The sequence below is a fragment of the Labrus mixtus genome, chromosome 13, assembly GCF_963584025.1.
Source record: "Labrus mixtus chromosome 13, fLabMix1.1, whole genome shotgun sequence".
Lineage (NCBI taxonomy): Eukaryota > Metazoa > Chordata > Actinopteri > Labriformes > Labridae > Labrus > Labrus mixtus.
The window spans coordinates 27,284,205-27,311,910 of NC_083624.1; the positions used below are offsets into that span (position 1 = coordinate 27,284,205).

At 40.4% G+C, this 27,706-nt stretch overlaps 1 protein-coding gene across 4 annotated transcripts in view; it reads left to right on the plus strand.

Annotated features, from left to right (window-relative positions):
• The window catches only part of uggt2 (UDP-glucose glycoprotein glucosyltransferase 2), a 38,514-nt gene that overhangs the window by 2,312 nt on the left and 8,496 nt on the right, over window positions 1–27,706 (plus strand). Inside the window, exons 4-32 of one of the 4 annotated variants that reach the window (XM_061054544.1) lie at window positions 643–755; window positions 951–1,128; window positions 2,503–2,599; window positions 2,679–2,751; window positions 2,916–3,016; window positions 3,615–3,714; window positions 4,127–4,187; window positions 4,434–4,525; window positions 4,708–4,858; window positions 6,390–6,509; window positions 6,788–6,873; window positions 7,006–7,141; window positions 7,423–7,554; window positions 7,656–7,820; window positions 8,026–8,149; window positions 8,234–8,332; window positions 9,833–9,927; window positions 11,193–11,402; window positions 14,457–14,588; window positions 15,129–15,259; window positions 15,628–15,723; window positions 15,946–16,048; window positions 17,285–17,364; window positions 19,270–19,459; window positions 19,597–19,755; window positions 19,887–19,972; window positions 23,002–23,086; window positions 23,214–23,296; window positions 23,630–23,653. In XM_061054544.1, the coding sequence (XP_060910527.1) occupies window positions 643–755; window positions 951–1,128; window positions 2,503–2,599; window positions 2,679–2,751; window positions 2,916–3,016; window positions 3,615–3,714; window positions 4,127–4,187; window positions 4,434–4,525; window positions 4,708–4,858; window positions 6,390–6,509; window positions 6,788–6,873; window positions 7,006–7,141; window positions 7,423–7,554; window positions 7,656–7,820; window positions 8,026–8,149; window positions 8,234–8,332; window positions 9,833–9,927; window positions 11,193–11,402; window positions 14,457–14,588; window positions 15,129–15,259; window positions 15,628–15,723; window positions 15,946–16,048; window positions 17,285–17,364; window positions 19,270–19,459; window positions 19,597–19,755; window positions 19,887–19,972; window positions 23,002–23,086; window positions 23,214–23,296; window positions 23,630–23,653 (3,302 nt within the window). The remainder of the gene's footprint in view (window positions 1–642; window positions 756–950; window positions 1,129–2,502; window positions 2,600–2,678; window positions 2,752–2,915; window positions 3,017–3,614; window positions 3,715–4,126; window positions 4,188–4,433; window positions 4,526–4,707; window positions 4,859–6,389; window positions 6,510–6,787; window positions 6,874–7,005; window positions 7,142–7,422; window positions 7,555–7,655; window positions 7,821–8,025; window positions 8,150–8,233; window positions 8,333–9,832; window positions 9,928–11,192; window positions 11,403–14,456; window positions 14,589–15,128; window positions 15,260–15,627; window positions 15,724–15,945; window positions 16,049–17,284; window positions 17,365–19,269; window positions 19,460–19,596; window positions 19,756–19,886; window positions 19,973–23,001; window positions 23,087–23,213; window positions 23,297–23,629; window positions 23,654–27,706) is intronic. The other 3 variants (XM_061054545.1, XM_061054546.1, XM_061054547.1) reach the window with 3 other exon arrangements.

Below are 27,706 nucleotides of genomic sequence, written 5' to 3' on the forward strand. Positions count from 1 at the left end.
TTTGTATTTAGCACCATATACTAATTGTCTACTTTAAGTAGCTTGAATACATGAAAGGTTAGGTAAGACATTTCTGTCCTACCTGTTGTTTATACGATATGACAGCAGTATTAGGTAGACTATACTCATTTGGCTCCTTGGTTCTACTGCTGTCATGATGTGACAGTGATGCACTAGTTGAGGAATTTCCCAAATGTTCATTGTGTTAAACATTTGAGTGAGTAATGGCCTTGAATATGGGAAATGGAGTGTTTGGCTGCACAGTGTAAACTGTTTTGGTGATTACTTTGAAATATAGAGAATATATTAATCACTTAACTGATTTTACTCTGATTATCTTTGACCTATGTTCAAGTTTTAGGGTTAAATCTTGACTCTGTAACAATAGACTTACCATTTGTATTTTTTCCTTTAGCCTGAAACACCCAATGTGAGTAACCTCGATGGGGACAAGTCCTGAGAACCTGTCAATAGTAGCATCATTACTGTGACTATAGTGAGGAAACAGCTAAATGTGTGCAGCATTTGAGTGCAAGAAAAACTCCCCATCAAGCCAATAGAAATATATCACGTTGTTTCATGTTGTGTAGTATGTTGAAGCCGGCATGTTGTCGTTCATTCTCCCTGTTCTGCTTCAAACAGATAGCCAGGGATGAGCCTCCACCTGAGGCTTGCCCTGCCTTTGTCTCCATCCACGGTCAACAAAGCTGCAGCACCAAGGACGTCAAGAAGCTCCTGAAGGCAGCAGCAGGCAGGTAACACAGAATTGCATCATTAACCCCTCTGTGGATGAACTCCATCTGGAAAGAAATAACAAGTTTAAACAGTTTCTCTGGATCAAGATGTTTTTCTTAAAAAGCCTTTATTGATAACTTTTTGCCTGTGAATGAGTGTTTTTTGACGCTTTCATTTTTTTCTGCATTGTCTTTAAAATTTCCATATGCTTGCAGGCCCAAACCACATTTGTACAAGCATGATCATACATATCCAGGGGCCAATAAAACAGATGTGCCAGTTGTGATCCTCTATGCTGAGATTGGAACAAAGAAGTTCACCTCCTTTCATAAGGTGCTGTCAGAGAAAGCTGAAGAGGGCTCTCTTTTATATGTGCTGCGGTATTTTGTGGCGGTGAGTAGACATTATATCACATCTCTTTTTTGAAGTGATGTTCCACTCATTAAAAACTTTAATAAATACTGTGGTATGCTGTACCTCTCTAAGAATATATCTTCTAGTAATATATCCGGTGCTTATATGTGTTGCTGTTTACACAGAGCAGCTCAGTTCTGCAGCTCGTGAAAATCTATATGTTTTTAACCTAAAGTTAATTTTTCCTACTGACAACTATTGCTCCTGTAGCAAAGCCTTTCGTTATTCCTCTGTGCCGTAGACATCCCTTGTTTCATCTTTACCTATACGATGGTGCAATTGTAGTGATATAACAGTGCTACTTTATTCCCTAAAGTGAAACTCGTACAAAAGCAGGGATCATCATGTCCACATTGTATGGCTTAAAAATGTTCAAAAAGAATCAGCAGATTCCGAAAACTCAAACTGACCCATACGGCGGTGCCTTTATGGACTAAAAGGTTCTTTTATTCCTTAAGACATGGTTCCTTTTGTCAGCTGGAGAAAAGCTGAGTGTGGGTGTAAAAGACTTCTGATTGTGCCTGTGGAAGACTGAGGCGGTGCTTTGAATCTGAGTGACATTAGTGTCAAGGTTGAATGTCAGTGAGTCTGCTGCTGTGTGTGCCTGCTGGTCTATGTGCTTTGTTTTCCCAGAGGCCAAGTGTGTTACAGATAATAACTTACAGTTACTATATGTTAATGAAAAATCAAGACATCAAGACATGCAACACATGGCCAAAACAATGTGGACACCTTGATATCATAGCCCCGCATAAGATTTTGGGCAGTGATTTTAGTGGAAAATGTCTGACTTGCACACAGCATTCTGATTCAACCAAGAGGTCATGGTTTGTTACTCTATATTTTTATTCACCAATCGTCCAGACCGGCGGTTTGTTGCACATATTTATGTCAGGTTGCTGCTCACTCAGCCCACTGAAACCCATGCCTTCAAGCTCCCCAAAAATGTCCAGAGGCAGTGTGGAACACGGTAGAAAGGGGTTCACGCATTCAGCCTCCTGTTTTTGCAGCTGAGTTTATTTCTGCTCCTAGCCAGTGTTGTTTAACAACCGGGGGGGGGACATCTAGCAGACCAGATACCTGATGAACCTATGAACCCATCTTATGACAGTTGTACGTGTTTGCTACTGAAACTCTGAGCTCGCATTATATTTCCATTGATGCCACTGACTGTATGCTTGATTTATATGCCTGCTAATTACGGCTGTGGCTAAGGCAGGTGGACCTTTACATTCTGGCTGTACAGTGTTTCTAGGAAAAGGCAGAAAAGTTCCCCTGCAGTCACGTACGTAAACTGAACACCTCCACACTGTTTTAAATTGAAGCAATTACTCTGCCTCGATCTGTTTGTAGAATCCAAAGCCTCAAAAGATGCTTTTATCTGGGTATGGTGTGGAGTTGGCTATCAAAAGCACAGAATACAAAGCCGTGGATGACACCAAAGTAAAAGGTCAGTTGGTTCCCTATCAAACATTACCAGCTGGTTCCTCATGTGTCAATAAATCAAAACACATCTTTTCACTTTGTAGATTTAAAGACCGTCACGAATGCTGAGGAGGATAACAATGATGAAGTCCAAGGATTTGTTTTCAGAACGCTGAAGTAAGTAGCTTAGCTGTAGCATGTTAATTACAATAAAGGTTGTTTTTTTTAATCTAAAATTGCTGCTGGGCATCCTGTGCTCAGCGGGACTTGATAAAGGAAATAAAAAAGACTCAAAGTGATGCATGAGCTTTTTTCTTTTCTCTTCTTTTACCTCATCTCAGGAAATCTCACCCTGAACTCCAGGAACAACTCCTAGAGCTTCGCAAACATCTCCTGGAGAGCACCAATGACATGATCCCTCTCAAAGTGTGGGAAATGCAAGGTATCTATTCAGTAGTTAAAATGAGTATAAACAAACCAAGTAAAGACTGTATGAGTAGAGAAATAAGAAATTGTTTTGTTCAAGCTATTTGATGACTTTAAATATTAACATTTGTATATGAAGGTCTAATAATAATTATAGTTTGAAGTACAATTTGATCTCAGTCGATGTGCTATAGCACATTGATTACCTGGTTCTTCCAGTTTGAGGCGGCTGTGCCTAAGTGGTACAGTCAGTCGTCTCTAAACTGTACGATCCCCAGCTTCTGCAGCTACATGTCAGATGTGTCATTGGGAAAGACACTTAAACCCGAGTTGCTCCCGCTGCTTCCTCAGCACCGTGTGAATGTGTATGAATGGATGAGTTAATTTGATGGACACTGAAACAGCAGTCTCTGCCATCAGTGTATGGGTGTGAATGGGTAGGTGTGACCTGCGATGTTAATGCACTTTGAGTAGTCAGAACAATAGAAAAGTGCTACACAAGCTGAAGTCCATTTACCATTTTTAAAACATTGCATGGATATCAATTGTACCCACTTAACAGGCATTCTTACATGTATAAATGTTGTTGTTTTCTTTGCGCTTCATCTTGATAGATCTTAGTTTCCAGGCAGCTGCCAGAATCATGTCCGTGCCAAAATTTGATGCCTTGAAGCTCATGCGGGATCTCAGTCAGAACTTCCCAAGCAAAGCCAGGTAATAAAGTGTATCTCATTTTCTCTTTCTGGCTGACTGGCTCACACATTTGGTCCCTTTCCAAAATCCATATTGTTAGGAGCCCTACTCTGTGTTACAATATGTGATTCCACAACAAATGCTGTTATCTCAGTTCACATGAAATATGCCTTTTGTAAACCCATTTGTTTGAGCATTATCCACAATAAGTACATCCTCAAAATCAGAGATCTAATCGCCTTTTTGACGTGTGCTCGGCTCAGGCAGTTTGTAATAACATCAAAAAGTGCTGAGTAAGAGTCTGATGTTTACAGGGGATTGACTGAAAAAGCACCATCTTGAGAGCCCACAGGTTTTTCAGAGATTAAAACTGGCATTTTACTGCTGGCTGGGGATGCTGATGGTGACTGTACATGTTTTACTGTTCCCACAGATCACTGACAAGAGTGGCCGTAAAGCAGGAAATGAGAAAAGAAATTGAGGAGAACCAAAAGGTGTGATATCAGAAGCCGCTTTTCCACATGATAGTGCAGGAAGTTTTCTCTGATAAAATCCTCAAACCATGCACAAGTTATATTTTAGAGAGGCTGAGTTTCTAATCTGTCTCACACTTTCTCACTTCTACTTACTACTGTGCTCCCTATGCACGTCTTTTCCTTTTTTGAATTTCAGATCTTAAAAGTGAATCAATCAGTGATAGGTTTTGATTATAAACTAACACTTCAGGCTTGTTCTTTCAGCGTCTCAGTGAGACCGCTGGTGTTCACCCTGGAGACGGGGAGCTCTTCATCAACGGGCTGCACATTGATCTAGACGCTCACAACCCTTTCAGGTAGGAACCCAGCAGGAGGGTGCATTGGTCTGCCTCTCTGTGCTCCCCAGGACGGCACAGAACTGCTTATGTGTTCAGAAAATCTGTTGAAAATGTACCAGAATTTGTTGCACAGCAGGACCACTTACACACAACTTATATGTATAAATGAATAACCTGTGAAATGGATTTTGTTTTTACAGTATATTGGACATCCTCAGAGGAGAAGCAAGGGTCCTGGAGGGGCTTCATAACCTAGGCATCAAAGGAGAGCATCAGGGAAAGCTGCTGAGGCTACCTGTAAACGCTGTGGATGACAGCTATGCCTTAGATATCAGACATCCAGCTATAATGGTAAAGGTCAAAAAGCACTATTTTCCAACTCTGCAGGTTTTCAGCGTCTTTGTGTACCCGCACCAGGCTGTGAATTGGTGAGACAGTTATCCAGCTCCAGTCTCAAGCCTGCCAGGAACTTCCGGTATTAGTAGGGAGATATGCCAAGAAAAAGCAATCAAATTAAACCTCTCAATTTTAATTTTTGCCCCTCTGGTCGTTTAAAAAAATCTTGTTGTTATAAAAATGCCAAAGAATGCCTTTCCTCCATCAACCATGACGTCTGTCTTTTCAGCTTGTATCTCCCCTTCTAGAGACATACAGTATGTGCAGTTTGTATGACTGAGGGAGATACACACTCACACATTCACACACAGGAAGATAAATCTGATACAACATATTTCTATTTACAGAACTGTTGTATGCTTGTAAACAGCTCAATTTACATGCATGTAATTACCTGATCCCACACTCAAAGCGTGTCATAGATGATGGAGTTTATACTGAGAGTTTACTTGTTGCTGAATAAGACATGACTTGAGTTTCTACACAATGCGTTGTTTGTACATGTAAGTGAGGGGCGTGGCTTTTGAGGGAGCACAGAGGGAAGGGGTTGGGTTTTGACAGAACCCTGAGTGAATGCTACTTTCTAAATTGTGCTTGTTGATCTTGTGGTCTGACCGCTTTTCAAAAGCTGAATGTAAAGAATTTTGATTTTATTATAGCTGTCAAAGTTCACAGAAGTTTAAATTAAAATATAAAAACTCTGCTGCAGTTCACATCAAAGTTCTTACCTCAGGAGACCCCCTGCCCCCCATCTTGTCTGACAGGGGTAGTTTCCAGCCGTGCAATGCATGTGTGAACAGCCAGGTCAGGAGAACATCTAGAGCACTCCTCCTGAAATTATCTACATATTTTCAGGAGTGCATATGTGAAAATGCCTAAAGACGCCACTGCAGCAGCACACTTTGTAGCTGTACATCATGACAGTGACCTGAGCTGCTCTGCTTTTAAATATTCTGTGATCTTGTGAGCGTTGCCTGTTTGAACTTGCCAATACTATGACTTTTACTCAAATCGATCTACTCAACACACTGCTTAGCCACATCCCTCTGCTGCTGCGCTAACCACGGTCGCGACACACCCCGACATGCACAGGGGTGCGAGGGCCCTTCATCACCGCTTGATGTGTTGATTCTGTACACATTTTACTCCAGATCAAATATCTCAAGTCTGAAGATGTTAATACTGAAGGAGTTTTACTTCCAATATCCTCCTAATGTAACCCTCTGCAATGTGTTTCTGCTCTTTGCAAATAACCGGATGGGCTTATCACAACACTGAATCCTTTGAGTTAAAGACAGGGTGGAGCTGTTGTTGGAAAATCAGTCATGTCCAGAAAGCTTAAGATGTTGAGAAAAATATTGAAAATTCCACTCATCAGACTACACTCTGACTTGTACTTAAAGGAGGCCCTCACTGTTTAGTTGCTTTTGATTAGCTCATGAACATCGTTTTTAAACCGGCCTTCTGTTTGTTCTGCACTTTTCAGTGGGTTAATGACATAGAGAATGACCCAACATACCGCAGCTGGCCAACCAGTGTACAAGAGCTCCTCAGGGCCACCTTTCCTGGAGTCATCCGGCAGATCAGGCGCAATTTCTTCAACCTGGTGAGTCTCCTGAAGGCCAATAATGCAGCTTTTAACTGAGAAGAGTTAAATTGTAGCTCAATTGTTGCCTTCTTCTTCTTCTTAACTGAAAACTATGAAATACTTTGATGCTCCTGACCCTTTTCTGCCACACTCTCATGTCTCTGATTATCAGAACTGGATGGAAGTGGTCGTATTGTTATAGTTTGTAAAGTAAATAATCTGTGATCTAAATTAGAAAAATAAGTATTTGCAGATTTATTTTGATCTAGATTTGATGATGATAACTTTGATGTTAGGTTCTGTTCCTGGATCCAGCACAAGAAGAGAGTGTTGAGTTGGTGAAACTAGCAGAGCTTTTCTACAAGCACAAGATCCCCCTGAGGTCGGTGCCGTTATTTCTCACACCTCCTATGCTGTTTATACAGACAACTCTTGGCATTTATAATCTTTACCAGGTAGTGATTCTCATTTCACCGGCAAATTGAATACTTGTTTTTGCTCCCTCTTTCTATAGAATTGGATTTGTGTTTGTTGTCAACACCGAAGATGAGATTGATGGCTTCTCAGATGCAGGGGTTGGATTTTACCGACTTCTAAATTACATTGGGGATGAGTACGATTTATCCCAGGCCCTGATTTCCATGTTCTCAGTAAGTATGTCACATACATATATGATCTATTGTTTTGAGCACTTCTTGATAAATAACTAAAGCACACTCCTTGCCAGTTCACATCTCTTTGTGCCTCAGAAGTCCGTTGTTTCATTGGGCCTCATGTTATGCCATAGTTTAAGACATTATTGGACAAGATGACTCAGTGGGATTTTGCCTCTGCTAGCAACAGTTTCAAATAGAGTGAGAATTTATTGACAGTAGCAGGGATCTGAAGACAGTGATGGTCAAATCTGATCCGACTTGCCTGTCTCCCGCAGTTGTACAACAAAGTAGACGTCGGGGAGTCGCTGTCTGTTGAAACAATCTCTTCTTACCTGAAAAACAAATTCCCTAAAGCCAGTGCTGAAAGGATTCTAGGAGTAGAATCCGAGTATGATGACAAAAGAAAGGTAAGGGCTCTATTGTTTTTTTTCTGTTTATTAAAAATATTCCAACATTTGTAAACTAAGAGCATGTAAAGCCTCATGGTTTTTTTGTGTGTGTGCTCCAGGATGGCGCCCTGTTCTACAAAAAGAGTGGCCTGGGTGCTCTGCCTCTGGCTTTATTTAATGGAGTTCCTCTGAGCCCTGATGAGATGGAACCAGACGAGCTGGAAACTATCATCCTGCAGCGTATAATGGACACAACCACTTCTTTTCAGAGAGCTGTCTTTATGGTACGACTTGTCTGAATGGAATGGACTGATTTTTGAGCCTCTTTCTAGTACCAATGGCAGTTCATCTATTCGTCTGTATCCCTCCCTGATCCTTCAGGTTTTTTTGTTTACATATACATTCAGAATACGCACAAGATCCAGTGTTTCCTTATGCATGAATGTCCTCAGTGATGTAGCACCTCTCTGTTTTATCCTGTTCCTACAGGGTCAGTTGACTGAGGGATCAGATGTTGTGGACTACCTAATGGAGCAGGCCAACGTGGTCCCCAGGATGAACCCTCTTATTCTAAGCACAGAGCGAAAGTACCTTGACTTTACCTCCACCCCAGGTGACCACTGCTACTCATCTCAAACCTTTTAACTACTGATTCCTTGTCCCTACTCCTTCTCATTTTGTATTTCTTACCTTGCAGCTGTTGATGACTGGGAAGACACAACTATGTTTTCATACTTGGACTCCAGAGACAAAACAGCTGTGATGGCTAAGAGAATGAAGTATTTTACAAATAGCGGTGAGAAGTAACTCGTTATTTTGTGCCTTTTGTTTTTCAGGAACAAAGTGATATGCAACACTTAAAATATCATGTGCTTAAGCTTCTGCATATTGTTGTCCTAAGCAGAACAGCCTTTCTTAGTTTACTTGTTGAACATTTTTTAAGATGAACGATATCCAAACACAAATGAATTCTATACTGCTTTACTGATCTGTGAAAGTGTGAAATCGACGTTTGTTAAAGCAGACAGGCTGCACCTTTAGAAACATAATTGCTAGGTCTGCTGACTGGCTTCAGGCCAACTGTCTGTATGGTCAGTGCTGCATTTCACTGCACAGGCCTGGAGTGTAGCTGTCTCCTTGAGGCTGAGGAGGCTGATTGCCATCCTCCCTATGTGGACTAGCTGACTGGTTGACTGACTGACTGACTGACTGACTGACTGACTGACTGACTGACCGACTGACTAGGTGAAGTATAACTATGACAGGTGGTGCATTTCTCCACTAATATACTGAGCTCTCTGCCAGATGTCTCTCTCACCTCTCCCACACAAACTGTACCTCACCCCCCCCCCCTCTCTCTCTCATCTTAGTTGTCCATGTATCAGCATGTGCTAACCCTTTTGATTTATTAGCAGCTTTTGCTAAATGCCACATAAGCACAAAGGTTGACATTGACATAAAGAAATGCTCAAAATAATTTTGCCCTTCAGAAGTTATTTTATTATATATTGCTTTATTGTACCAGTGCCGGGGAATTGCAGGAGATAGCAGTCAAACTCAAATTATTTCTCTTTTTTTTGTTATTTTTTGTTCTGTCTGAAGCTGAGAGTACTCTACTTGCTGTTTGAATTAAACCCTGTTTTGATGGATAGATTCATTGATGAGACTTTGTCATTCAAAGTCGGAAATTTGTCTCCGATTACAAGACAAAAATCAAAAAACAAGATACAAACCTTTTTGCATTTATTAGATAGCACAGCTGAAGCGAGACAGGAAATGTTAGGAGGAGAGAGTGTGGGGTGACATGCAGCAAAGGGCCGAGGTCAGATTCGAACCCATGGCAGCTGCATATAGCCTCTGTATATTGAGCATGTGACATAACCAGTAGGCCATCTGGCGCCCCAAAAGATACAAACATTTGACTCAATGTTCAAACATCAAACTCATATTCAGAGGTCTTCAGTGTGCTTTGATCTGAGATTCAATTCCATATTCAAATTTTGAAATAAGGAAGGACCTCCAGGTAGAGCAAAGGTTACGACATTAACTTTACCAGACAAAAAAGGAACTCTAAATGAAAACAGCTCAAAGGAACATTAAAAAAGTGAAATGGATATTACTTTTGACTCGTCAACTTAACTGTCTAGACACTGCAGAGGCATACCCTCGGTGTGCCTGAAGGGACAAAATAGCATGCAATTAATCGAGAATAAAATGAATTAATGCTTTAATTTCAGACCTTAATTAATCGTGATTAATTAGTTAATGCTGCCACCCTGTTGCTCTTTTCCTTTAGGCGAGGACGGGATGAGTGCTGTGACCATGTGGATAATTGGTGATCTTGAGAAGGTATCAGGAAGGAAACTTTTGCTCAATGCTCTGAAACATGTGGTGAGTATCATCTACTCTTTTTTCAATCAATGGAAAAAATGCTGTGACATTTCTTTTGTTATTTGTTTATTTTTTTATTTGTAACGGTACTACAGTTTTATCTTTGTAGCACTTTGAGATGTTTTCCAAAAATGTAAAGTGCATTAAAAATAACATTTATTATTTTTATTAGTATTATTATTATTAAATGTTAAAATACGAATACTGAACTCTTTGCAGTGGAATCCAAAAAGCAGACGGAGACATTTTTTTGAGATCTTGACAAAATGATAGAGGCCTGAAATCCTAAGAAAGGATTGATGTTGATTCAGTCAATAACGTTTTTTGTAATAGCCCTTATTCGACACATATCTTGCTTCTCACATGGCGCTGAATTTAGATGCAGAGCCAGGCGCAGAGTGCAAAGAGGTTGGATTAAATCGCTTGATTATAAATAGGTGTGTTTTGGTCGTAACATGGTTCAAACCAGCCCGAGTGTCAGCTCTCATTTCCTTGCTAATCACAACCTGAACGCACACAGGATGCTGTATGAAATGTTTTGATGGCAGATTGAATTTACATTTCCCTGAATTATTCCCACAACATCAGAAACGATCAGAAAGTCACAAATACTTCTGAATATTTCACAATATGGCATATCCTTATTAACTCTTAAAATCACCCGACATGCCGATACGCTCGGACAGGATATAGGTTGACTAATGTTCTGTGAGCTCAACATTAAATACAGGTCGACCAGGTTTTTGGTGATCAAAGACGCAGTCATTTTCTGAGTCCCCAAGATAGGAACGCTCCAGCTATTCGCCTGACCACACCTTATTTTAAGACAAACACACTCCTGGGCGCCAATGGGAGCGCAACTTGTTTTCCTATTTAAATAACCTGAGTGCCCGGCAATAAAATGACAACTGGGTCAGGAGGAAAAATTGAAGTCCATTGAGATGCTTTTAAACTGCAAAAGTCCATTCAACCTAAAACTAAGTACTTACTAAATTCTGAACACATTCACTAACAAAATTCCTGCAAAGCGATGCCTCTTAAATAAATCACTGTTGATAACAAGCAAGCATTTAGTGTTTGTCATGAAAAAAAGATTGCTTGGTAATAGTATTATCAGAAAAGGAGAAGCTTTTACTGTTACCTCTTTTAGCAATCAACATACTCTCCTCCCAGTTCTCTCCCTCAGTAATAGCTACAGTCTCTGGAAATATGAGAATGTATGATATTTGTGTGAACTATATCACTGCTGTATGTGTGCCTGCAAGCAGAAGGCCAGCCCTGGAGTGCGTGTGGGGGTGATAGATAACCCCAGCAGAAAGCCCAGCGACGATAACACTGTGCTGTACAGGGCTCTCTGGGCTTCTCTCATCACCCAGAAGAATAAGGCTGCAGCAGAGTTTGTGCAAAAACTCCTTAAAGAGGAGAGCAGCCAGCTCCTCCAACAAGGGACCAAGATGAAGGATTTACTGATGCAGGTAAAGATGGGATTCATAAACACAGTTACATTTGTTTTGTCATCTTAGAGATGATCAGATTCCTACCATTTATTTTTCTGTATTTTCAAGCAACTGGAGCCCCTACTAATCTTTTTTGAATCATTTATTTTAGTATTTCAAATTTTTTACTTTTCTTCTTTTTTGTGCAATTGCATCAAAGTAGGAGTCTGCCTGTGTTTAAGGTACAGCTTTGCGATTTAATGACTTGCTGATGGGACTAAGACAAGGTTTTCAATTTCTACATTTTATCTGACGTAAATCTTGTGCTAAAGTATTTGTCTAAAAGATGCAGACGGCTGGACCATCATAGACCAACACTATTTCCTTGATACTGACCAATCATATCTGTAGCATGAAGTAGTTAGAATTGTCTGAAAGAGATAAAGGCAAATGAGGCAATCAAATGTCTGGTTTGAGTCATAATCTGGATTTATAAATCCTTGATCAAATACTTCCTGGTTTTGATGAAAGAATCTGCTAAATTAATTGAAAGTTATATTGAATTCAAGCAAATTTCTGAGAAGTTAAGCTACTTGTTTTTAGACTAATTTTAAATAATTATTTCATTTCTGAAAATCTTAAAAACTTATTAGTTTGCTGTAAGTTAAATATTAAAGAATGTAGTCCCTCTGTTTGGCACCAAAAGCTTCTCATATAAGACTCATGGTCACCTTATCAATAATAATATAAGTCATAAATCCTGTTTTGACAATGGCCTTGTGTTAAAATATCATCTGAAATTAAAACAAAATATCAACATACTTTTATCTTTGCACAGGATCTTCCCCAGCCCCTTTATGGCAACTAATCCCCAATAAAAATCCCACGGACCTTAAAGAACTCTGTAATTCTTTGACAGACAGTCTTCAAACTATTCACATCAACAATCACAATGAAATAGAGTTCCTTCCTCACCCCTCATTTACAGTTATTTATGCCCTGAAACAAAAGCTCATGTTGTTGTAAGTATATCAATTCTTTTAACATGTGTAAACCAATTAGTGAGTAGCATAACGTAGATGGAAAATTCATGTCATATGGGGTTTATAGCAGGAACGATCTGCATCCTGGCTGACAGGAACCATTTCCATGATCATTGTTTCAACTAGATATGGGGAATTTTGATTTGTTGCAGCAGCCACCACAATTTGCTGAATGGTAACAATGCCTAAAGCAGCTGACAAATATGTTTTGATGCCAGCAGTATGGGCTGATTAGAAAACTGAAAATGACTCTCTGTTGGGTTAAACACATGAATGTCTCAGGGGGGAGGGGATGTAATCTCCAAAAAAGCAAGAAAGCATGGCAGCAAAACAAAACCCGTTGTTTGTGTACAACAGAAGGTGCTAGATTAACAAGTTAGAAGTTGGTTTATTTGGTCATGGTTATGCTCGTTTTACATTTTGATATAAACAAGTTCGATTCAACTGGGGAAAAAAACATACAGACACAAAATAACCAGATGGAAAAGTCTGTTTCAGGCTACTGAAAAATACTTTAAATCTAATACTGCCATAAAGCAGTCCTCATGATTTGCAACACTGCTTGGCATGGGCTCACACAACCAGAGATATTTAAGGGACAGCTCCCTCAATATGAACAGTAAGCTGTTTTATGTCGTCCTATGGTTTTATAGCCTTTTATTGTCCAATGTTAAACAATATGTGAAGCAACAGTGTAACTGTGTGGACATTAATGTATTTTTTTGATTATTTAATATATGCGTATATTTGTAATAAGATATGTCGGTAAAGTATCTGTTAAAGGGGAATATGTTTTTCAAAACGGATAGAAATTAGAAAAAAACAGAAATGTTTTACAGTAGGGCAAAGGAAAACAAAGGTTGGATGTTACCACTTGCAGAGATCTGTCTGCCGCTGCTTTCTTGGTTTAAGTGCACAGTTGAAGAAAATGGTGATTGATGAGCCGATCTTCTCTTTCCTACCCTGAACACCAGCTAACAGAATACATTAGAGCACGCGTGATGTTGCACAGCCCGTGGATGCCAAGGCAAGCGGCCTACTCACTGTCAGTTCCACATGATCTGTCACAGGGGGGCCATGCAGCACAAAGCGGGCTCCACATGCTGAATCTGTAACTAAAAGGTGCTGCTGGATACCTGGTCTCCAAGACCTGATGAATGGCCGAGCTCCTGCTCAACGTTCATGGTAGCGTGAGCCTCCTGTATTCAGCCAGGCCTGACCGTCACTCTGCTGCAGTAAGCAGGGTGTTCTTGTGTTCTCCACGCCATAGTGTGCAGCTATCCACCCACACAGCATTACACAGAATTAAAAAAAAATCCACAGGCACTCATCAACAAATCAGCTGACAGGAGAGCTCCTACCTCCCCCTGCAGGAATAAGTCATAGAGCACAGGTTACATTTGGGACCAACCATAACAAACTGCCCTTCAATTATACCAGCCTTTAACAATGGGGAGAGAATAGGCTGGAAATAGCAACGGGAAGATAGGTAGGGGTGGCTGTGTGAGCTGAGACACAGAGTCGAGGGATATGAGTTTATTATTGGCTGCCAGACAGACTTGCTGACTGGATTGTGCTGACATTATTGGTATTTCACCTGTTCTCCTGAGGAGAGATGTTGGAGAAACTAATAACCTGACTCCACAAACCCTCCACACTCCCACACCTAATTTGTTATAGACAAAAAATGGCAGAGGCTTAATTAAGAGTTTGTTAAATTAATTACAAATTGATTAATCTCATTCTCACACAGGCACATTTTTTATAGCACGGTCCTCAGGCTAAAATATATTTTATGTTTGAAAGCTGCAGTGATTTTTGCTGATGCTAGGCATCAATAATATTGTGAATAATTTTCTGTTTGCCTCACATTCATAATTATTCCTGTCGATGCATAATTTTGTTTTTTTTTGGACAGGCTGTTGTGAAGGGAGAAAGGTCCTTGAGCTGGTCTTTTGGATCTTACAAAGCCAAGTGCTTGATGTACTGTGAGCAAACATTGCAACACATTTATCTAACATCCAAAACAAACTTTTTTTTTCTGCTCCAGGGCATGGACAAAGATGCCTTTGAGAAAAAGTTCAACACACTGGAAGTGGATTTCATCCGCAGTCAGCAGCTGTTTTGTCGAGAAGTCCTGAAACTGAGGCCTGGACAGCAAGCTGTGATTAGCAACGGCAGGGTGAGTGGGCTTCAATTCAAATACAGCTGAACATGTTGTTTGTTTCTTTAGAGTACTGATCGACAGCTTCCCGCATAAACCTTCAATATCCCATTCATGAAAATCTGCTGTCATTCTTTGGTGCAGTAGAGTAGAATCCTTTAAGCTGCTGTGTTTCCAGCTTTCTTTGTACTGTCAAATCAGCATGCCTGTTCCTTTTAAGGTCACAGCGGGCACTATCTGCACTTGAGTTTGTTTGTGTGAGTGTCAGTCTGTGTGCACGGAGCTGATGACTGATGTCACAGCAACAGTGATGCTGACAGGCACGCGTAGAGTCTAGCCTTTTCAGATGGCAGTAACATTTGATAGCATTTCACATTCCTGTGCTGCAGTGGCAGGACTATCCTCCCAATATAGAGAAAGGGAAAACAAAATCACTACACTAAATACAGTGCAAAAATAACTTTTTCAATCACATGACATGTAAAAATGACTAAAGTAGTAGTAAATGTAATTGGTAAGAAAGTTGTCACCTGACCACATGATTTTCCTCCATGTTAGATCCTTGGTCCGTTTGAAGAGCAGGACGAATTCAGCCTGGAGGATTTCCACTTGCTGGAGAAGATAACACTGAGTGGTGCTGCAGAGAAAGTCAAAGCCAAAGTGAAACAGATGGGGATGAAGCCAAAGCAGTATGTTTGGATTTTTCTGCCTTTTTATGCAAAAAAGTCTCCTGAATCTCTCTTAACCTGTCTGTTAGGAACATGTGAATATCCTTTCATTAGAGCTTAATTGTGAGGATTTGAAATATTATTCATTCTTAAGTTTGACTTAAAGCTTTTCTAAGGAAAAAATCCTCCTATTACTCTCTTGAGAAGAAGAAATCTAAATGTGTGCGATGTCAAGTGTTCTATGATTTAGAGCATGTCACCATTAATGATGAATGAGTCCACCTTGTTAGCAGGTGGACTTAACATTATGCGAGCTCTGTTTGACTTCTCTCCTAACATGTAGTGTTAATAAATGATGGACTGACCCCGCTACACCTCTCTTCCCTTAGTGCCAGTGACTTAATCATGAAAGTCGATGCCCTCCTCACTGCAGCCCCCAAAGGAGAGGTCAGGAGAGATGTCGCCTTTATCAAAGACAGCCACAGGTGGGCAACACTTATTTTTTCTCTGTTTACTGTCCTGTTGACTCTGCAGTTTCTCAGGGAAGTATTTATAATTCTCCTTTTGTTAGAATGGTTCCAAAAAATTTCTACGCCATCATTTCAAGCAGTCTAGAAAGGCGAATCTTTTGATTTGCAGTTTTGCTGAATAAGCTTTGTATAACCTTGTGATGCTCAATCCACTTTATGAGACGTCCTCTTTCACAGCGTGCTCCGACTCTCCCCACGAGAAGATGAGGTGTTCTATGATGTTGTGGCCATCGTTGACCCGCTCACTCGGGAGGCACAGAAGATGTCATCTCTGCTGATTGTAAGCTGTTTTCTTTTCTTCCCATTGATTCTCAATACAGCAGAGACACATTGAAATCTCTTCACTGAAAGGAAGGGTACAGAAACACAAAGCCTCTGATGATTCATGGTTAGATTCTGTACAAAGCATATGTTTAGAAAATAGTTGTCCTGCCAACACCTTAAAAGTATTCTTCAAGTTGTTAAAATTGATCAGAAAGTAGAAAAAGTCCTTTGAATTTCCCTCGGGATCATTAAGTATCTATCTATCTAGCTTATCTTACTGTATGAGTTTGCATCCTATGTGAGCTAAAAACAAGCATGCTAGTTATTGCTTAAACGGATTAGGTCATTAAAGGAAGAATGTGCAACACTTTACACATAAATACTGCAGTAATCAAGTATATCCTCTGTAAATGTCTCTTGTACATGACTTTACAATGAGTGAGAAGCTCGAGTCCCGCTGGCTGTGTTATTGTCGGGACCGTGTTTACATCATGTTTACATGGACCTTGTGTGTAAATCTGTTTCAGTCAAGGACTAGAGAAAAGAAGAATAACAAAGCCTACTCACTGTTTCTTTGGATGTCACATAGGTGTCTGTAGATATCGGTCATTCTGTGTCAATTTATGTGCAATATGAAGCTATGAGTTAACAAAAGTGTGCTAACATTAGCATGCTAACAAAACAATGCAGGACACAGGCAATTGCAGCTCAAGCCTAGGACAGTGTTGTGCTTAATGGTTCTTAATTATGGTGCATTCTAATTGATAACTCCTTCATGCGAACGCGAGTGGAGAGGGGTTGGAGGTGTGCTGCAGGAGCAGAGCGGAGGTGTCTGCAAACAGCAGTTTGTTTTGGTTTAGTGCTGGTGCTCAAGGGCGACATCTACTGGATAAAAAAGTCTCACATTCTTCCTTTAAGAAACTATTTCCTCAGTGAACTTAGTTTCATTGAATCTCATTAGATGTCTGCTGTGTATTTCTTTAGCAAAATGTATGAAAACCGAACAGTGATACAGGAAACATCAATCCAGCATATCAGCATCATGGATGGTATAAAGAAGGCAGTTCAACACACTCGTAATTACTTTTTATATCACCAATCATCAGAGACATCATGTAAAAATGCTTCATCCATCAAATCCTTTTATTTTCCATAAAAAAAGGTGCATGCATGTCTTCTACCTTTCTGCTGGGCTGGGCTCCATGTTACTCCTGAATCCCTTATTGGATCTCATCTTCTGTGACCGCTGCAGGTGCTCAGTCAAGTGGTCAATGTGAGACTGCAGGTGTTTATGAATTGCAGGGCCAAGTTGTCCGAGATGCCCCTCAAGAGGTAAGCTGCAGCTCCAACAGTAATTAAATTTCCCTGTTTGGCTTGTTTGTGTATCCTGTGACCACTGCAGACTTAGCATCTCTGCCTCGCTCCTTCCCTTTGTAAGATTATACTGCACAGATTCAATCTGCTTAATAACACCACCTTATTGCTTTGGGCCTCCCCTCACATCTCCGGGCAAATTGCTTACAGCTTGCACCGTTGTGGTTCACGCCACGCTGTAAAAACAACAATATAAAAAAAAACAACAACAAATGAAAGGTTGAAATTGTTCATTAACATTTGCAGTAGTGAGTGAATGTTAGTCATTATGTGATTTGAAGTGTTTTCTTTTTTTAATTTGTTCTGTAATGGGTTGAGTCGTTTGTAGTTTGGCTTTCCTGAAAGGGCTTCAGTGTTTTCTTTTCCAGTGCCTAATGACAGAAATCATTGACAGAGTTTAGCTTCAGTTTGAGGAGATGATTAACAGCATGACCTTGATTGACCTCTGTCAGAAACCAGCTTGAATTGAAATAACACAAATCAATTCAAAGTAGCCCCTCCTCAACCCTTCACACTTTCCTGTTTCCTTAAGTTGCAATTGCTTGTCTTTTGACAAAATGGAAACAATATTTTCACATTCAAGATAAATGGAAGTTTGCAATCAAAGCTGGTCAAATTGTCAGGGGTATCCCAATGCAGAACCATTTGATCGAATCAGCTTTTGTGATAGATAAGTTCTGTGTTGCTTTCCTTGAGACCATCCCTCACGTTTAACTGTTGAAAATACAACAAACCGGGCAGAGGCAAGTAAAACTTTTAAACACTGGTGTTGATCAAGAACCAGTGGAACATTTCACCTTGAGGAATAAATTTGCTTTTAAATGAGAAAAAAAACTTAATTAAAAAAGTGTACAAAGGATCTTTGTTCACTTTTGACATCTTTGACATCTAGTTAAAAAAACTGCTTAATGTCTATTGCAGAGCCATAAACTTAGTAATATCAACCCTTGAGATACTGCTGTCAGTGGAAATAATGAATCCCATCCAGTGCAAGTGGTTTATTTAATTCATCTGATACTTCTCAGTGCAGCAGAGACCACAGGCCTGCTCTTCTTCTTTCGCTCACTTTTATTCTTGTGGCGAATTTCTCATCTCACAAACAAACAGATCGGGTGAAGACCCCCCTTGTGTACTGATATTCTCCTCCTCAAACTGCAACCTTTTCCTTCTCACATTCCCGGGCTGATAGCAGCTCCCATCTCACACTGCTAGCAGCCCCTCTGTGTGTTCTGGTTCACCCAAACACAGCTGCTGTGGTGTGGATTAACTTTCGAGAACTTTGCATGAGAATAAGAAATGTGATGATCCAACTTTGAATACAAGAAAAAACATTCAGAATAAAAAGTATTGGCATTGGTTGTGTATCATCTGTTAATATTATATCCTATGTTATTATTATCAGAATTCATCATGACTCCTTGGTGTCAGAGGTCACATTGAAAAATAGCAATTAGCATAAAGATTAGCCCCTAGCTAACATTTGAAACAACTCTGAGTAATGATTGAGAAAGGGAACATTTCTGGTGCACAGAATGCTGCATATGTTTCTGGTATTAACTGAGCAGGAACACAGTCAGTAATAGTATTAGATCCCTCACTTTGAAGAGATTGTATATACCGGGCTATCACAACAGAGCACATCTCTCCTGTCCTAGAAAATAAGACTGCTGCACAACATCATGATTTCAATGCTTGCAGAAGAGGACTTTTGCCTTTGTCGGTCTGAATTGTCGACTTGGTATAGTGTAGGTAGGATATTCACCAATTCAGGATTCCAATCCTCTACTCTGTTAAATTCTATCTAAATGGGCAATCAACAAGTACGCTCTTGGATTTTGATTACCTCCGTTTGTCATATCACAGCTTTTACCGCTTTGTCTTGGAGTCTGATGTGAATTTCTTGGCCAACGACACCGTTTCTCCAGGACCAGTTGCCCGCTTCACAGAGCTCCCAGAGTCTCCCCTCCTCACCCTCAATATGATCACACCAGAGAGCTGGATGGTGCAGGCTGTCCGCAGCCCCCATGACTTAGATAACATCCACCTGCAGGAGGTATCCTGCTCCTTAATCATTACAAGCAGCATTCTTAGCATTATCACCTCTTTAAGGAGAGGGGAGTTGCTCTCTATTAATCACTTCTCCTGTTGTTGTTGTTGTTTTTGTCCTCGGTAATTTGTGGTTCTCTCCAGGTAAGCGGGGTTGTGACAGCGGAGTATGAGCTGGAGCACCTCTTGCTGGAGGGTCACTGCTTTGACCTGTCGACTGGGCAGCCTCCCCGAGGACTGCAGTTTACCCTGGGCATGAGTCAGGACCTTCTTATGTACGATACTATCGTCATGGCTAACCTGGTCAGCAGCTTTCCACACTTACTACTAGAGTTACTAAGGCAGTTTCTGTTGATACACAGCATGGCTATCATAATAATCAACTTCTATATCAAGTTTACAAGTTAAACAGTTTGGCGTTTCTTCCACAACAGGGATATTTCCAGCTGAAAGCCAATCCTGGTGCCTGGATCCTGAGATTACGAAAAGGGAGATCAGAGGACATCTATCAGATTCTCACGTGAGTGCTCACCAGTGCCATTGTTGTCATTTCTTGCAGATATTAACTTATTTTGAGAAAAAGAAAAACCCTCTAAAGTAATGACGCTAATTAGGCGGCTTCATCAGTTGCTCAGCATCAAGGCTGTTTTCAGCTACCTCTCCATTACATACCGGTGGCTGTGAAACCCATCACTATGGTAACAGTGAGAGCTGCTGACACTGTAGCAGCTCAAGGTTTTGATGAGTGCAGGGAGTTGTGTTCACTACAGAGGGGAAGCGAGACAAGTGGGAGGAGAGGGGTGCTATTAAAGAGAAGACGGAGTGGAGGGATGATTCAGCTGGTCACCTGCCACGGCATCCACCTCAGACAGCAAAATATCTGCAGCAGAACGTGTTTTCATTTGGACGGCGTAGGAGTCAAAGGCTTCATAAACGAGACAGTGCGTTGGCGTTGTCTAATTTCCCAGGACAAATGGAAACTGTGTTGTGATTCAGTTTGGGTGATTCATTTTGAGCAAAATGCAATATTTCATGCTTTTTATTCTTTTAATTCTGCTGTTTTACTTTAATTAAAATGTGCTGTAGTGCTTCTTAGATCTAGAAACAAATCAACAATTCATTTTTTAAAGGAACTCATTGCTCTAACTACAAGAGCTATGCAAGTTTAAAAAAAGAAAAAGATTGATAATCTCTCACTGTCAATTTGCGATACTTGCCTTAAATCCCAGCCATACATTTTGTGTTTGTATGTGCAGCTGTAGGGCCTTATACTAGTTGTCCCTACAATCACAGATATTGTCCTCTCTGGCTATTCCCACATAACATTTAGGACACATACAGCCCTCGGTTCTTCTGGAAGCATATCAGACAACTAAGATTTATTCCCCAATCCTCCAGGTGAAGCAAAGAGGTGATGTCATTTTTCACCTTGGCAGTGTCATTATTCTTGTGGTTAGCGGCACTCTGCTCTGGTTAGGTGGCCGATCAGAGGCTAGTGGGAGTGTCCGCGCTCTCCGGTCCAACAGCCTGCCTTTTCCTCTTGCAGCCTGTGCTGCCACTGTGCCTCACCCTGACAGCGATGAATGAGACAGGCAGCTCTCCTCTCTCCTCAGAGCAAGGATACAGATTGATCTCTGGTGCTTTCTAACACAAGTCCTAAAGGCTGAGTTGCATCAGTGACAGCAGAGGGAAACACAAGCAGAATTTGAGAAGGGGGGGGGGGGGGATTGCACCTTCGGTCCACTAAGGAGGAGGCATTTATCATGGTGATACGGTTAGGGTTTTTTGCCTTTAGTAAGCACTGGGGGTCGTAATGGCTTTCTGTGCATCTTAGCCTATTGCTCATCTGTTCCTGAAGTTTGCTCTCTGGTGCTTCACCATCAGACCCTGCAGATCCTGCCTGCCAAAACACATTCTTCATTGGGCAAATCAGTCCTAAAACAATTACAGTGAAAGGCCGGCGTTACACAATCGATACTGTACAGACTTTCTCATTTGAATTTGCCAGTTTATACAGCATGGCTGGGAAGTAGTGATGGGAAAAATAAAGGAAAGGTGATTCTTAATGATGATTGAGGGTAATGAATATGGTCGGTGTGACCCTGGCAGCTGTCCCAGACTCCGCTTTTCTCTTGAGTCAGTGGTTGGTCCATTGGCTGCTGTCTCTTCCATTAGAGTCCATACTGTAGATTTTTCTTCGACTGTTGCATTGTCTTAAACATCTGAACCAATGTGAACCAATTTCAGTCACTGTCTCTTAGATGGTGGACTCAAGCAGATGATTAAAACGGACATCAGACTAATTGGTTCAGAGGTTGCATGAGAGCTACATAGTCTCTGAGAGCACTTTAGAAAGTAGTCATAGCTCTCCGCTGCCTCGATCAATAATGAATGTTCATGCTGTGTTGATTTGCTTTAACGTAGCTATTCGACTGTGTCACATTGAATAGTCAAAAATAAATCCCTTCAAATAACAGCTTGGTTGTGTTTAGATGGTAAATGGTCTGCTCCATATTCTTTAGTTTCCCAGTTGAAAGCTGTCTGTTTGTTTTCTATATATCAATCTGCCCCGGCCAGCTCACACTTGTCAATCAAACACATACAGTCGTGCCTACTCAGACACTTGGATGCATTTCTGATTGATCTCCATAGATGTTTTCTGTGTGTTATGCTTAACAGAATCTTACCAATAAATATCAAAATCAAGTTCATGATAGTTAATGATTGCTAAGGGTTTAGTTCTTTATGGTTTAAGTTTGATTGAAAGATGTTCTTACAAAAATGTTCAATACTAACCTGTAGGATTCAAAGTTCTCTAATGTCTGTTAGTTCAGTAAAATAAAGATTTTTTTTTGACTGTTAAAACAAACAAAACAAAAAAGTGTCCAGCTATCCAATTGCCAGTTAACGCTCCTGTGAGGATTTTTTTTTCTGGTTGTGTTGATCTTGGTGACTAGCTTGAACAAAGTGGAATAATTTAAATACTAAATTTAGCTTGTAAACTGTAGCTTCTCTAGTCTTCTGACTACTCCAAGTGCTTTTACGCTGCGGGCCGCACCTACCCATTCACACACTGAAGGCAGAGGCTGCTATGTAAAGTGGACATCAGTAATAGCTAATCACATTAATACACATTTATACACTGCAGATGAAGCAGCAGGAGCAACTTTGGTTTAGGTGTCTTGCCCAAGGACACGTTGGATATGTGGTACTAGCAGGGGATCGAACCCCCGACCTTCCAGCTGAGAGACAGACTCTACCACTGAGCCACAGTTGCCCCAAAATACATTTTGTCCTACACATACAAAGAACCTCCCATAATAATAATAGAACTGAATGTTATTGGCAGTACTAAAATGTGTGGACTGCTGCAAATAGTCATGGCCAACAATGAGGGAAACAAAAGATCAGTTTCAATAACATGTTTTTGGGGTTTTCTCCATGTGTGTTAGACCAACTAGCTGCACATCCATGGCCCAGAAGTGATGATGAACACTGGTTTTTAATCTCAGTGACAGTGACCACTTTCTCTCTCTCTCTCTTTATCAGGCACGATGGAACTGATTCCCCTGCAGACGCTGGAGATGTCAAAGTTGTGCTTAACAGTTTCCACAGTAAGATCATCAAAGTCAGAGTGAGTATATTTGTTAATCACATTAGATAATCATTCAACTGATTTTTCTCAAAAAAGAGGAGTTTAACACAATCCTTAATGAAATCACTGAATAAGATTATTGTTTGTTGTTTATTTCTCTCTAAAGGTGCAGAAAAAGGCCGATAAGATCAATGAAGATCTTTTAAGTGAAGGCGGTGAAAGCAAAGGAATATGGGACTCCATAGCAAGGTGTGTACTGTAAGATAAAGTACAGATACAATTTGGTTGATACTAGCTCTTTTTAAATCCTTCCCCAGATGATTGACAGTAACAACTGTTAGCTCATTGATTGGTCAGTTGTCTCATCCTCCTCCTGTTTGTCGATTATCCACTGTGGTTTTTAGGAGATCGAATTCCTCCCCTCGATCCAGACTGCAATATTATGCTGTAAGATCTAGTCTTGCAAAAAATATGTGCTTCTGTAGGTATGTGTGTGTGTGTGTGTGCATTTGTGTGTTTTTCCCCCCCGACACTTCCTAACTGTGTGATCCTGTCTTCTCACTTAATGCTTGCTGTGTGAAGTGTTTGGAGCACTTTTCAGAAAAGGTAGGCAGTGTTGCTGCAACCTATTTAACACCTGAAACTTCTTCGTCATACTCATTAGCATGCAGTGTTTATTGGTCGTTTTCAATTTGCCGCAGCACTCTAGTAAGTTCTATAATGAATGATAATGACTTGTAATTGTAGTTTCTTACAGTATTTGGTGATAAAGCTATGTTTTAACAAGTTACATATTACCATTTCATGTTGCATTTATTCATGTGGTCTTTTTTAAGAACAACAGCAACACTTCAGGTAGTGTTGAATCCTGTATGCATCCAGCCATGCATAAACTGTCATTTAAATTTAAATATTGTCTCTGAAGCTTAGGAACTGTCCTGTGTTATCATCAGCCATATGTTGTTTAATAAGATTGCAGATAATACTGCCCCTAGTGTTCCTGTGGCTACCAAAACTGGTTCATGGAAAATAGATAGTCACCTGTTTGTTGCTGAAGCAGTTAGAAAAGGGAAGAGGGTAGAGCGGTACTAATAAGCTTTACTTATGCTTGTGTCAATGTACAATTATTTAAGAGAACCATGTTCTTTGGCTGGACTGCTTCCTTATAGAAGTTGAAGATGTGGCAGCTTGATGTGCTTCGGTACCTCAGTTAAGCAACTTTGTGTTTGAGCATTTGATGGAGAACAGGAAGACCTTTTTTGTTAGGTTTGTCCTTTTGGGGTCAACAGGAGTTAGAAGCACTTGGCTTATATAGATGGATAGGCCGGGTCTTTGTAATATAGCAATAAGTAAGGTCTTTTACCTGCTTTTTGTAACATAACAATAAGTAAGGTCTTTTACCTGCATTTTGTTAAGTGTCTCGAGATAACATTTGTTATGAGTTGACGCTATACAAATAAAAATTGATTGATTGATTATATAGTCTCTGGTTGAGGCCCTGAAGAGGAGCGGCACATCAGGATTCAGTGCATATGTTGATCCTGCATGAAGGTGCAATGCTCAAGTATAGGTCTAGCCAACTTAAGAAGGCCTTGAACCAAAAGTCAAAAGACAATCAGCTTTGTTTGTAAAATGCAGCTGCAACAATTTGTCCAAGACACAAGAAAGAGGATAGAAGCAGAGGTAGAACAAGCTCCTGGCTTTTTCCTCTGCTATTATAAGATCTAGGCTGTCGTTTGGGTCAGCAGACCCAGGTACAAAAACTAAAAGGGAAAGTTGGAAAGATGGAAGAATGGATTAATAATTGAATGTCATTAGGGATGCACTGATGCATCGGTTTAACTTTGATATGAGCTGGTATATAGTCCCTGTTGACAGACATCGGCTCATCTGCATCTAATGTGGCATGGGTCAGTTGCTGATGTCTATCTGTTGTGTTGCATCCAATAAATGCTGGTAGGCTAGTACCACTGACTGCTGTTTCAGAGAAGATGTTTTTTTATTGGGCAGAGATCTCTTGGACAAACTGATCTGTTTTCATGGTCAAACGAGAAAAAGTATGTTAGCAGTGTGGGAGTCTTACAACAAAAAGTAATGGAAAAAACATTGGAATCAGCAATCGGCCAAATTGTTATATTAAACATCGGTATTGGTTGGCCCTGATTTTCACAATCAGTGCATCTCTAAATATCATATTACAACCATTATCCATGTTGTGATTGCATTTGAATATAGATAAGGATCAATCATGTCTCTAGAATGCAGCTTATTCAACCTTAAGTGACTGTACTCGAACTTGACTGTAACTTAAGATAGCCCCCCCCCCCCTTTTTTTTTAACGAATCAGGTGTTTCCACCTTTTCAAAACAAGGGTGAATACATTTCAAGACGTAAGCAAAAGGTCTAATCACATACAATCATATTCTTGTTCTTTTCTGTGTGAATAATTAGATCTGGAGAGTTGAACCAAATCATTTCATCTCTGTTTTATTTGTCTTCAGTCATGACAGCTGTTAGCCTAAGTTGGGACATTATGTTTAATTAAGATAAAGGCATTTATATTAAACAGGAGTCATGATAAAAATAGATCTTACAATGACTGTAGAACTCAGAAATACAGACTGTCTGCAGAAATGTTTGAATATTTCATCACAGACATTATGTAGACCTTGACCAGTGAACTATTGTCAGTTTGAAAGTAGGCTTTCTGCATTAACTAGTTAATTGTGAGTAATTAAGGCTGAAGTTAATGCATTCATTTTTTTACGGTGAATAATAACATGCCATGATGAAGGCGCACTGTGGATCAGTCTCTGTTTCTCTGTAGTCACAGTGATGGAAAATGATGTCACTGCTTCATCTTTGAATATCTAATTTCATTAAAAAACCTTATATCCACCTCATGACATCAAGCATTCACTTTGTTACCGTTCCTTTGAGCTGTTTTCATTTTGTTTTAGATCCATAATTCAAATAGGTTTAATTCAAACAGCAAGTAAAGTACTCTCAGCTTAAGACAGTACAAAATTTTAAAATAAAAGCCTAACAATTTTTTTTCAAATTGTGAAATATTAATTGAATTTCAAACATGCGATTAAAAATGTGATAGATTGCAATGAACTATTGACATTTTGCGCTTGAACGTGATTACAATTGTAATGGTTTGACAGCTATATTTGAAAGTTAAGATGTGTTTTAAACACATTGCTTTATTTGTAACCACAGAGTGCTGTGAGGGATTTTGTTCTAAAGTGCCGGTCTGAAGCTTGTATATTGATCTCACTCCTCTGAAGAATTAGTGAGGTGAATCCATGCATCAGTCGGTCTAAGTGACAGAGCTGTTACAAACTGTGGCATCTTTATAGGTAGCTTTTTCTCTATGAAGCAATAGTGAGTGAAAATAGATTTATTTTATTTTCTTTCATTCTGACATGCTCTCCTTCAGAGCTTTGCGATTCCTTCATTGTGTGTGTCCTCTATTTTTTTTTTCTTTATTCCTGGCTGGGGGAGAAAGATGAATCGAAGGCCTTTCTCCTGTTACTCTCAGCCTGAGAAACTTCGAGGGTTTCATGTCCTTAATGTTGACCTTTGAACTCAGAAACATAAGAGCCACACAGGTTGAGAGGGGGCATCCGGGACTGTGTTCTCTGAGGTGTAATTCAGGTTTTAGGTGAAGGACACTTCTCTACCCAAGTGACCTTGAGTAGAGAGCCTTGGAGAGTTTTAGAAGAGGCCTCTGCCACTATTATTTTCTATCAGAAAAAAAAACATGCGTGGCTGAATAGTTTTCATTGATAAAATCCCAACAGAATATGGCTATACACTTGTTGTTACCAGACCGGATACACTATCCAGTAAGTGTTTCATTATGATTTTAGTCAATATGTACATATCTAATTTTGACAACCTCAGAGCAGACAACCCCCCCAGCCCCCAGCCCCCAGCCCTCAGCCCCCAACCCCGTCCCTCATGCTTTACTGTACACACATTCAACTCATCTGGATGTTTACTTCTCCACAAAGATGTAAGACAATAATTCTGCTCAATGTGAGGAGTTAGAGGGAAAAATAAAAGTAGAGTATCGTCCAGATACAGCCATCCACTACTCAGGATTTATCCAGAGCTTTGTTGATCATTCTAGCAGTCCAGATTATCTCAAGTGAGTCAGCCAAACGGGCTCTCACCTGACCCTCTAAAGCTGCTTATCTTGGGAAGCCCACTGAGGTGCTGGAGGCCCTTTGTAATGTCCGGCTTAGTCCTGGCATTCAGTTGGTATCCCCAGACTCTACAGATGTGTGGTGACTCCCCAGAAGCAAACTGCTCGAGTAGAGAGAGCAGTGATGAGATGTGAGGAGGAATGCCGGGAGAGAAATGCAATAATTGTTTTAAGAAAGACTGACTTTGGTGGAAAGAGAAAACGCAGCATCCTGGGCCACATAGAGTTTGTTTTATGGATGTTACTTGCTTGCTAGTCAGTCTCTTGTTCATGTGTAGTTGGTTTTAGAGGACATGCAGAGAGACACAGTACCCCTGCTCTCACTCAGTTGTGTCTCAGAGAAGCCCAGAAGGCAGAGGCTGTGGTTGTGATGGAGTGTGGGAGAGACACTCCTTCCCTCATCAGCAGTCTATTACAGACAAGGACACACAGTTTGACTGCAG